Raw genomic sequence first — 12,524 nt, 5'->3', positions numbered from 1 at the left:
TCATTCCCAACGATGTCAATTACTACGTGTAATGTTTGGCTAGTTTTTTGGAGGTCCTCCAGAAGGGCCTTGGTCTCAGCAGGATAGACACCAAGAGAATGGTCAAGAATAGAATCTAAAGTCTTTATTTTCTCTTTTACAGTCTGTGTCTGTCATAGTCTGACCCAGTCTCAATTTCCTCCAGCAGCCTGATTCACAGTCTGACTATCCCCAGTCTCCTCCAGCAGCCTGGAAGTCTCAACCAGTCTCTACCCCCACCCCCAACAGTCTGACTTTATCCCCAGTTTAAATTACCCTATTACAATTACATCATTATAGTATACTGAGTATGTGTGAACTAGAGAACCATTACATCACCACACTAAGTATTAAGTATATATGTGAATTAAAGAACAATCATCTCATCAATTCCACTGATTTAACACCTTGTTTCAAGTATACTTGTCCAAAGTGCAGGCCCTCTATACCAACTAAGGCTATCAGAAAGAAAACTGCCCCATAGTAGGGCATTTCTCCAAAGACATCTATATCCTCTATCATTAATTTTTTTTTTTCTCATTTGCCTCAGGATCTCCTCACAAAGTCCATGCCCTCCTATTCTCCCATGTTCCAATTGCTCTCAAAGAGTTCCAATCTCCTACCTTTAAGGCAGGAAAAAATGGCCTTTTCAAACACAAAATTCCCATAGACAAAACTCAGCACACTGTCTTTGTCTCCCTTCACAAACTATTTCTCTACATCTATTGGAGTGTTCATCAGTGGAACCCCCTCTTATGACCAAAACAAGGCCTTCTTCCTTCTCTCCCCCCTTTTTCCATCCTTCTCCTCTCCTTCCCCATTTTTCTTGTAAGTTTCTCCTATTGAGACAACAGGGGTCACTTTTACCTCATTACTAGCTCTCTATTTGACCTAGACATATCACATATTTCTTTACCTCTCCCTGCTCTCCTGTCCCCTTTTCCTGTCACTATGTAGTCACAGACAAAAACATTGATTCATCTCTAAGCAGGATGTTGCCAGATTCTGTCAAATAATACCTCAGATTTGTTTCTTTGCTGTTAGCTCCACCATATGGCTACATTTACCCCTTTCTGTTTGTGTACATTTAGAAAAAGTATCTTACTGGTTTCTCTGCTATCACTATTTTTCTTAGTGTCTTTAGCAGCTGTATTTATTCTGCTATATTGCATTTATGTTGTTTGTGGTATTTGAGAAGCAAATTTTTTTCAATTCTGCTTTTATTCCTAAAATTATATTATTTTTGGTTGAGGCAACTGGGGTTAAGTGACTTGCCCAGGGTCACACAGCTAGGAAGTGTTAAGTGTCCCAGGGCACATTTGAATTCAGGTCCTTCTGACTTCAGGACTGGTACTCTATCCACTGCGCCATCTAGCTGTCCCCTCCCCAAATAATTTCAAATGCTTTTTATCATAGAACACCTATCTGTTTTCATTTATGGTTTTGCTCAAATTTGCAGAGCAGGTTGCTGCATCCCTAAGCTCCATTGCTCTTTGGAATATATTATTCCATTTCCTTCTACATTTTTTGGTGGGCAAAAAATAGTTTCATGTTATTCAATTTACTTCCTTTGCAGTTGAAGGTCTTTCTCCTGATCATTTGCAGGACTTATTTCTAAATTAAACTGTTAAATTTAACTATGATGTGTCTTGGAGCTTTGTAATGTTGGTTTCTCCACCCCTGCCAAGGGCAAATAATTATTTCAACTTCATTTTATTTTCTCAGTTCAGAAGTCTGAGCAGTTGTTAATAGTTTTTGTTTTGTTGTGTTCCTCTGGAAAATATGTTATTCTCACACTATCTCTATGCATCTAGGCTTTGATGTTAGTATGCTTTGCTTGTATAGTGTTCATACATTCTTTTAACATTGTCTTTTGCTTCTTTCCTTCTAGATTGTCCTTTATTTGTATATGTTTGTCTTTCCAGTCTATTTTCTCTTTCTCTCTTTTTTCCCCTAGTAAAACCTGCCGTTGCAGATTTCAGTTTTTCTGCTCTACCTATGAGGTTTACTATGCAGGTGCCATAAATTCTACTCTCATAATTTTCATTTCTCTTTCAAACTACTCAGGAACAGTGTGTTGTCATTTTCATGTTCTCCTCCCTTCCACAGGGTTCTATGTCTCATTAAGCATTAGGTTGTTTTCCTTTGTTTTCCAGTGTTTATTTATTGATACCTGAACTCATTTACTAGATCTAGAAGCCATACTTCCTTCTGTTGTTAATGTTTTCCCTATTGATTTATTCAGTTACATTCAAGACCTAAATTTTCTTTTTCTGTAGATCTTTGATAATTTTAATCTTTCCTCACACCCCAATTTTCTCTTATTGTTCACGTTCTGACTTTCTTCCCTTATGGTGATTTCCCTGAAGACTGTATTTCAAATTATTTTATATTTCCTCTCTCCCAAACTTGCCCTCCCCTCAATGCTACCCCATGCTAGGCAATTCATGGTTTACTAGCCTTTTTTAAGGTTATGGGACATCTGAGAACATTTGAAGGAAGCAGAAAAAAGATTAAAGGGATTAAAGATCAGAAAGATAAAGAAGGAGGAGAAATGATGAAAGGAGTTGTTCATTGTTTGGCCTTTGTTCTTCAAGAGGATCAGGACAACAGGGAGGTAATTACCCTGACATAAAAGTACATTGGACTGAAGTGAGAAAGGGCTGTGCAAAGTTACCAGTCTCATTTTCTTCTCTGAAGCCACTTGGATCCAGTGGTAAGATACAAATCAAGATGAAGATGACCCAGGATGCAGTGGGAAACCTTGGCCTTTTTAAACTAATAAATTTATTATTTTTTGTTTAACAAGTCTCAGTTTGACTGAGACATCTATCCAGTGATTAAGTCTAGGTAAGAAACGAAACAAGGAATGTCCTCTTTTACCTGTCAAAAAAACTAGGGAAATAATTTTCTGAAGAAGACAAGAAGTGGGATCATTTCATGGGTGATAGAGGACAAGAAGGTTAACTTCATTATCAAAGAGTATAGAGGAAGGGTGATGACGAAAGGTTTTGAGATAAAGAAGAGAAGACAGAGGTCACTGTGAACTTTCTCAGTTTTTTTCAGCAAATTAAGAGATTAGGTTCTCAGTCAGGATGATGCAGTGAGAAGGAAAAAGAGGCTTCATGAAAAGAGAAAAAATTTGGAATAGTCCTTGTGGGGGAGTGAAAGAGAGAACCAATTAAGGAGGAATTGAAGGATTGCCTTGCAGCAGGAAGGATCCAATTGAAGTTGCATAACATAAATTTATATAGTACTCCAACAGCTATAACTCCCTATAATTCTATCCAGAAGCCTATGAATAACAGCAGAGACAGCAGATGCTAGTGTTCTGCAAAGAAGCAACAATGAAGTGGTGAGGGATTTGAAAGTAAAGGATACCAATGAACTGAATTGATGAATTATAGGGAAGGGAGGAAAACAAAATCTCAGGATAACATGCAGTATGAGAAGGGTACAGTGAGAGTGAAGAATTGATTTAGGAGGTGTGAAGCACAAGACAAGACTTAGTAGCAGATCAGATAGAGAAGTATTGCCCCGCCCCGCACCCAAGATGAAGAATGTTGTTAGAAAATATTGAAATTCAGCATTTCTATGGGCAGCTGAGACAGAGTAAGGGATATAGCCAAATCTCATGAGATTGAGACTGAGGATTTAAGATAATATCATTTAAAGAGCACTCAAGTTTCCTAGTATAAGGTCAGGAATGAGGATGGAGAAGGCAGCTAAAAACCATGTGGAAAACTGAAAAAAAGGGAGAATGACCTCAGGGCTAGTAGATAATATCCACCCAAATCTGTATTGAGCAAAACATTTTAATAGAGTGAACTTCAAAAGCCAAGTTGTTAAATGATGTCTGGCAAAGAAGGGAATCCAAAAGTAGTAGTAGGGAGGAGCAAGTATTTCAACTCTCCCTCTAGGACCAACGTGGATAAGGGAGGAAGGTGATAAAGAAATTAAATGAAGGCAGAACAAGTGTTAGATAGGATGGCTAGGGACCAGTATTGTCAGGAAGAAACCAAATTTCAGTGAAAGCAATCAGATGGAAGGATTTATAAAAGGAATTAAACAAGAATGAGGGGAGGTTTGTTCACTCTAAAATAGGAGCAAGTGGGGAAAAATAAAAGAAAAATATGTATTATTGTGGTTGAGGTGTGAGGCAGGAAGTAAAATAAAGCAAATCTAGGGACCTTATTATTCCAGGGTTGACCCAAGGTTTGTAAAGGCTGCCTTTTATGCTGCCCAGATTGTGTAAATTTACAGAATGTATAATTTCTTCCCCAAGTAAGGAATGCAGCTTACCATAATCAGCACCCTAAGAAAATTGTAGTTCTTAAAACTTGCTTGTGTTTCAGTGAATTATATAAAGCAGTATTAATTCTTTTAAAATATAAGTTTAACATCTGTCAGCGGAAAATTATAAATGCTAATTAAATGACGTGATCATGGAATTAATAAATAGAAGGGTTTTTCCCTGTGAGACACTATTTAAATGATTATGGAATTCTGAAATAAAAAAAGAAATTCATACAAAAGTTTAAAAAAAGGAAAAGAAAAAGCTACTGTCATTAGCAAAATGCATTCTTCTCTCATACAGCATAATACTAATATTTATATTTTTGATTTACCTCTTTCACTTGCATCATCTACCAGAACGATTTCTTCTAGCATGTGTCTTGGTGATCGGTTTATTACACTATGGACAGTTCTTAGAAGTGTACTCCAAGCCTCATTGTGGAAGACAATCACCACACTTGTTGTAGGAAGATTATCAGGATATACCTTTGTTTTACATCTAGAAAAAACAAAATTATAACAAGACTTTACTAACACCTTTTCTGATTGCCCCATCTGCTCCCCTGATTATTTTACATTTATTTTGTATACTCTTGTATAAGTAATTGTTTACTTCTTCCTAATAAAATATAAGCTCCCTGAGAGTCAGAAAAGTTTTATTTATCTCTGTATCCCTACCTCTTAACACAGTGCCTGGCATGTGGAAGACAATCACCACACTTGTTGTAGGAAGATTATCAGGATATACCTTTGTTTTACATCTAGAAAAAACAAAATTATAACGCAAGACTTTACTAACACCTTTTCTAATTGTCCCATCTGCTCCCCTATTTAATTTACATTTATTTTGTATATACTTGTATAAGTAACTGTTTACTTTTTCCTAATAAAATGTAAGCTCTCAGAGTCAGAAAAGTTTTATTTGTCTCGGTATCCCCACCTCTTATCATAGTACCTGGCCTAAGAAGCACTCAAGAAATGTTTGTTGAACAACAGTACACTTTAGATTAGGAGTCCCTTAGTCTTTTTGCTTATAAGATGCCCCATTGGATAATAATTGTCCTATCAAGAAAAGCTGACTAACAGAACACATGAGGATTGTTACAAGAATCTACCTTAATCACAGAACAAAAGCGAGTTGGAAAATTCTTTCTTTAAAAAAAAAAAAAAAAAAAAAAAAGACAAAAAGTCACTAACTCTTTTCAAAGAAATTCTATTTTATTAAGTATAATAGCACTCCATATAAAATAACATGTCATAGTGAATATTGTATTGATGTCAAAGATCAAAAGGAAAATGTTAAGTATTCATATTGACTCTTGGAGACCTGATAATCAAAGGAAGTCTATGGGCCATAGGATAGTAGGTAGAAGAGTGAAGTTAGACTTGGAGCTGAGTTCAAACTCTGGCTCAGACAATTATTAATTTTACTAATTAGTAGCCCTGCAAAAGCAATTTGACTACTCTACCCTCAGTTTATTCATCTGCAAAATGGGCAAAATAGCCATTTACCTCACAAGGTTGCTATGATATTTAATAAGGTAAGATATGTAAGCATTTTGCAAATCTTAAAATACTATATAAATGTTAAGTAAGATTATAATTTTATGGTAGTCTTATATTAAACTCATAAAGGAAAAAAATGAATTTTTTAAAGCTAACAATACTGCCAACCCTTTCTGATAAGCATGTTTTGATGCAAAATCTGCCATTATTCTCAAAATGATTTTTCAGACTTTTACATAATTATAAATAACATTGTAAATCTCTCCCCAAAAACTGTAGATAGAAATCATCAGACTGTAAAAAGTCAGACACATATTTGCATTCCAAAATGTAATCTATCAGAGGAAAAAAAAAAAAACACAAAAAAATCCAAGAAAGTAATTATTTATTTACTAAGCGTTAGTCTGCTAAATACCTAACATGTACTAGGTGTTACAAAAGATATATATATAAAACATTCCCTTCCAGAGAAGTGTTAAATTTAGTTAGGGAAAAAAGACTGATGAAACTTCATGAAAAACCATAATCTCTTAAGATTTAAAATGGAGACATATCAAAGTAAAAATAATGATAGAAGTGCTATAAAAGACCTCACTAATGATATATGCTTGTTAAATGTCAAGGCTAATCAGATAGTAAAGAATAATCATTAATGTGAAGAACGAGACAGACTTTTGAATGCAACCCTGATATAGCTATGGAATATATGAAAACAAAAGAAATAGTGTCCAGTATGATATGGAGATTCCCTATGCTAAATTTATTATGAGGATGTGGATAAAAACTGCACAAAATAAAAAAGCATAGACACGTTATAACTGAAAAAAGTACCTAGACAGATGAGATCACAGACTTACATACAAATGCTGCTAAGTATACATATGCAATAATTAGCTTCCAATCTCCAATACAAAAAATTTCCTAGAAAAACAATTGGAAGAGAATTTTCTCTAGATAATAAAAAGAAAGAAAGAAAAAAGACTAAGCAAATATCTGGGAACAATATGAGTATAAATTTCTATAACAAGAAAAACTGAAACAGACACATGGAGAGTGAGTAAGTAGGAAGATGGAGAAGGACTGGATATATCAGATATATGAAACACAGAAACACTGAAAGAGTCTAGACCTAGTACTGTTAGAAACTTTAAGGGAATATGTGCTCAAATTGTATGGCAAAGAAATTAGACCAGAAGAATACAAAATTATAATCAGTAAGTTTAAAATTATTTTTAGGAGAATGGATACAGAAAGCTAATTTTTAGGACTTCTGGAAGGTACAAGAAAAAGATCTAGGAATTTAAATTGATTATAAGCTTAATTTTAGTCAACTATGTAGAAAGAGTGACAAAAAACAAAACCAATGCAAAGTGTTTTTATTTTTTTTGGTTTTGTTTGGTTTGGTTTTTTATAGATACTAAAGATTTCCAGTCTCAGGTAAAAAGAGAATCAAGATTTTCCTCTTACTGTGCCTTCCACCTCCTGCTGCTCATGTCCCTTAAGAGAAGGTTTTATCAGAATGGGGCTAGAGAGAGACTTCCATATGTGGCAGTGCAAGAAGCCTTCCACCTCCTACTGCCAACCTAATCTCTCCCCTCCTACCCTTATCTACTACATGGAGAGCCTTTAGTGAACAGAACAGCAGATTATCTTTGATCTCAGTCTTTCCATCTCTTGCTCTTGCTAATCACCAACCTATGAAGCAAAAAGGAGTTGTAAAATGAAGTTTTCCATCTAACTGTACACCTTCCATTTCATGATGCCACTGTTTACAGCTGGAGCCTCTGGGAAGAGGAATGATACCTTCCTTCTCAAACATTCTCATAGTTGATCATACCCTACAAATCCCAGTAATTTTATAACACATACAGGCCATTATCCATTAGACAACTATTTTACATTTAGAGTACCAACAGCTAAGTTAAAGTTATAGTCTAAAACCAACATGATTCTTAAGCTCCCCAGACCCAATTGTTTCACCACTCTACTATAAGATATCCTGCAGGAGCAGGAGCCCACAAAACTGGTTATAATAAATGCAATAATGGGGCAAAAAAAAGTAATTTTGTTTCCTAATTGGTGGTTATACAAAATAACAGAAATTGTCTAATACATGCAACATGTCTAATAAAAATGACAAAAACTCATTTTTTGTCTTCACAAGCAATTCATAAGACTTATATACACAAAAATTCAAGAAAAGTAAAATATACATGTTTTAACAATTTATATTTCTTAAACACAGAAAAGTAGATTGCAATTAAAAATTATTCAAAAGTCCTTTTTTTTTGGTAGTGGCAAAAAACTGGAGACAGTAGATGTCTATTAACTGAAAAATGACTGAATAAATTGTATTTTGAAAAGAATATACAAGACAATGAATACAAAGAAGCACATGGAAGCTTTTACATACATCAATACAAATAGCAATAAGCAGAGCTAGAAAAATAACACGCATGATGACTACAACAAGGTAAATGGAAAGAACCACAATAAAACAATTCAATATTGAATATACATTATATGTATAATAATTACTATATATAACATATATTTATCATATTTTGTATATTTTACAGAAAATATACATTATATAATTATGCATAATAACATATTATATACATTTTATATATAATATAATATATTATAATAATATGTAATAAGAAATTATATGGAATTTCTTAGCCTCAAAGAAGAGATATGAAAAGATACCTCCCTTTTAAGTGTGGAACTGCATATAAAGTTTAAATTTATTCCAATGTATGATTTTACTGAATTATTTTCCTCTTCTTAACTCTTTTCCTTTGGAGGAATGAAAAATATAGAGGAAAATATAGATAATATAAAAACAAAAAACATCAATAAAATTCTAATTTAAAAAGAAGCAAAATATGTGCACAAAGATTGGGGAATGGTGACATAAGCTATAACATGTGAATATAAAAGAACATTACTGAGCTATAAGAAACAATACGAAGAATTTGGAGGAGAAAATTTATATGGACTGATACAAAGTAAACAGAATCAGAAAAACATTATATACAATGACTATAACAATGTAAATGAAAAGAAAAAAATGAAACTAAACACTATATAATTATAATGACTTAGCTTGACCCTAGAGAAGAAATAAGAAAATTCACCTCCCTTACTGCATATATCAACCTGGTTGATATGTGTTCTTAAAAGATTTTTTTTTAACCTTTTTAAATTTTTTGTTACAAGTGATATTCTTTAATGACATATTTTTGAGTTATTATCCATGAAGATGAGAATAAGTAGGAGACAGATATATTTGCAAATGAAGGTGAATTAAAAACAAAATATATCAATTTTTAACATCTCTAAGTTTTAGAGGGTAAGAAATCTATACTTGGGTTAAAAAACCTAGTATATAAGCACAGAATGTAAAGAAATATAACCACAACGGAGTTAATATAAAAAGAGATTAAGCAGTTGCAAGCTCAGTAAAAGTTAAAAGTATAAATCTATAAATAAAGAGCAAGGCAAGCAAAAAAGCTAATATGAGCCTAGACAGCATTACCGGGGCAGGTAGGTGGTGCAGTGGATAGAACACCAGCCCTAAAGTCAGGAGGACCTGAGTTCAAATCTGCTCAGACACTTAACTCTGTGTGTGTGTGTGTGTGTGTGTGATTTAACCTTAATTGCTTCAGGGGAAAAAAAAAAAAAAAAAAAAAAAAATATATATATATATATATATATATATATATATATATATATATATATATATATATATATATATATATATATATTCAGAATGAATTCCCCATTCTGCCCCAGTTAGAGCTTCAGTATTACAGTCAGTCCTGGATACCATTTAGAAAAGACACATATGTTAACTCAAAACAATGTTATTAAGAGGATGAGTAAAGGATCTAAGAATTTTGAAGAAATGATATTAGAAGTAAATACCTTCAAATATTTGAAAAATGTCATATGGAAAAATGACTTTTTTGTTTTGCTTTTCAGTTGTTTTCAGAAGGCAGATTATAGGAGAGAGATTTCAACTAAAAAAAAATAATAATCCAACACAAAACTTTCCTCAGAAATAGAGTTGCTCAAAAATGGAACTGGTAGTCTTTAAAAATAGTGAGTTCCTCATATGTTGAAATTTTCAAGTGGTAGCTTGTCAAGGATGTTTCAGATAAGATTCCTATTTCAGACATAAGTTGTACTGGGAAAATTCTGAGGTATGATTCTGTGACCCTGTAAGAATAAAACTATCTAACTAAAAGGTTATGTTTTCCTTTTTTAGATATTAGAAAAATGATTTCACGGAAGCATTTTTTTTAACATTAGAAATAACTATGAAAAAGAACATCTCCCAGAACCTGTGCTGTATCTAACAAATAAAATATTTGAAATTTAATCTTTCTATCTGTCATTTACTCTTTAAGGGGAAAAAAAAAAAAAAAGGAAAATCTACTCTGTGAGAAACAAATGATTATACTTCTAAAATTAATATACTCAGACTTTTTTTACCTAAACATTTTCTAAAGTAAAATTTTAATCCAATAGAACACAGGCTCCCCGAGGTATATAAAGACTGCTTTATTTTTTTCTTTGCATTCCTCTCAGTTAATACAATGACTGTTATAGAAATCACTGCTGACTAATAAATACCTTCATGTTTCTACTCTCATTTTTTCAGTTTTTATTTTGTTTTATGTTATTATTAAAAAGTAAATTGTCATATTCCAGAAGACTATAAGAAAGTCATGAGTAATGCATGAAGTTCATAAAGAAAATGAATGAAAATAAAAAGAAAATGAGTTAACAGCTACTATGGCACAAGAAACAAAAGGTACTAATAAAACTTTAAAAAATTAAAAACTGCCTGATATTTCATTACCAAACATCTTTCAGAAACCAGCTTTTCCAAATAACTGACTTTTTATTTTTAGTTTCTGTACACAGACAATATTTTTTAAATGTTAATACTCTTCCTAGGAAGGATGCAGGCAAATAGGAGGTACAATAGAGTTCTGGGCCTGGAGTCAGGAAGATTTATCCTCTTGAGTACAAATGTAGCCTCAGACACTAACTGTGTGACTCTGGGCGAGTCAGGGCAAGTCCTTTTGCCTCAACTTCCTTATCTGTAAAATAAGCTAGAGAAGGAAATGGCAAACCACTCCAGTATCTCTTCTAAGAAAACTCCAAGGGAGTTACAGAGAATTGGACACAACTGAACAACTATACTACAGCAGCAGCAAGAATAAAGCCTGGTACGTTGCATACAGAAGATCCAGATTCCAATCCTAACACTGATGCTTACTCCCTATGTATGGTTTTGGGCAATCACTTTATATATTTGTGTTAAGGGACAGGTCAATTCTCCAAGAGCCTCCACAACTGTGGATCATAACATCAGAAGGGGTTGCAGGGCAGTCTTTGCTGACACAGGTGTTGTGGACTGGGAATGAGATAAATTGAAGGCAGAGGAAAGAGGAGGGAGGTCAAACAATGCATGAGCCTCTCAGTCAGAGAGGTCAGAAAACAGCAACTGCCTCTCAGTCTCCTTGTATCATCCTCTCACAAGAGGAGATCCATTCTGCAGATCTGGGTTGGATCTCCAGCAGCCACTGTCAGGTGGCTCCCGTGTATTCCAACATCTTTGGACTTCAGTTTCCTCATCTGTAAATCAAAATGGCTTCTAAGGTATCTTCAGGATCGAGATCTATTATTTTAACCTTCTTAAAAATCTACTGAACAAAATTTCATCTTTCCTAAACATTACTGTGATGCATATACACAGATGAAAATGGTGTTCTGACCTTACGAAATACTTTGCTTATTTTATTAGGTTATCTTCTTTCTTTTAGTGTCTTTTACCTTTCCCAAAAGGATTCCGTAAGTGTATACAACTATACACTACCTGTTTATAAAATTTGTGAGTCAAAGATCAAAACAAGACTTTTCCCAAGCAATTTTCTTGCCTTCCAGAAAACACTTTTATTCTTTACAATTCTTTATCAATGATTTGAATTGTAAGGAATGCTCAAAATACCCTTACTTTTATACAATACAATTATACAATACAATACAATACAATACAATACAATACAAATACAATACAATTATCTGTCAGTCTCATATTATATCAAGGACTTGTACTTATGTATTTTAGAAAGAATTTACTTTGAAGAAGCATAGTCAAGATGGCTCTAGAAGGAAAGGAATACATCAAATTCCCTAGACTCCCCATGTCCCACTCCTCCAAACAGATCTAGGAAATACAACAGAAAAGATCCTGATGAGGAAATCCAAGGAAAAATCCATGATTAGATTTTGCACTCAAGTTGGCAAAGGGAATCAGACAAAGAGGTCTGGGGACAGGATCTAGATAGGAATATGGTACATGCAGGCTATCCAAGGAAAGAATGTGGTCCCAAGGCAAGGACAGGTGCAAGATACAGGACAGAAGGGCCTAAATTTGGTTAGGGTATGGGAATAGGTGCTCTCTACTCAGTTTGGGGTCACCAAATTAGGGTAAACTGAAGGGAGCTATGCCTTGAGGTGTCATTATAAAATGAAAAGCAGTCCTAGTCCTTAAGCTCTTAAGAAGGAGCTTGATTTTGAACAGCTGTCATATGGCTCAGACTCCAGTTATAGAGCTTGTCTCAGATCTAGTTTCAAGCCAAGTGTGAAACTTGCACCAGAAAAACTTGGCCAGTAATTCTAAA

At 33.8% G+C, this 12,524-nt stretch overlaps 1 protein-coding gene across 1 annotated transcript in view; it reads right to left on the bottom strand.

Moving 5' to 3' along the window:
• GALNT1 (polypeptide N-acetylgalactosaminyltransferase 1) overlaps positions 1-12,524 on the bottom strand; it is a 149,978-nt gene that overhangs the window by 53,350 nt on the left and 84,104 nt on the right. The window contains 1 exon segment of the mRNA XM_074279217.1: positions 4,647-4,813. Coding sequence (XP_074135318.1) covers positions 4,647-4,813 — 167 coding nt within the window.

The sequence above is a fragment of the Sminthopsis crassicaudata genome, chromosome 1 (assembly GCF_048593235.1).
Source record: "Sminthopsis crassicaudata isolate SCR6 chromosome 1, ASM4859323v1, whole genome shotgun sequence".
Taxonomy (NCBI): domain Eukaryota; kingdom Metazoa; phylum Chordata; class Mammalia; order Dasyuromorphia; family Dasyuridae; genus Sminthopsis; species Sminthopsis crassicaudata.
Note: the sequence above shows the minus strand (reverse complement) of the source record. Positions and strands in the feature narration are given on the sequence as shown.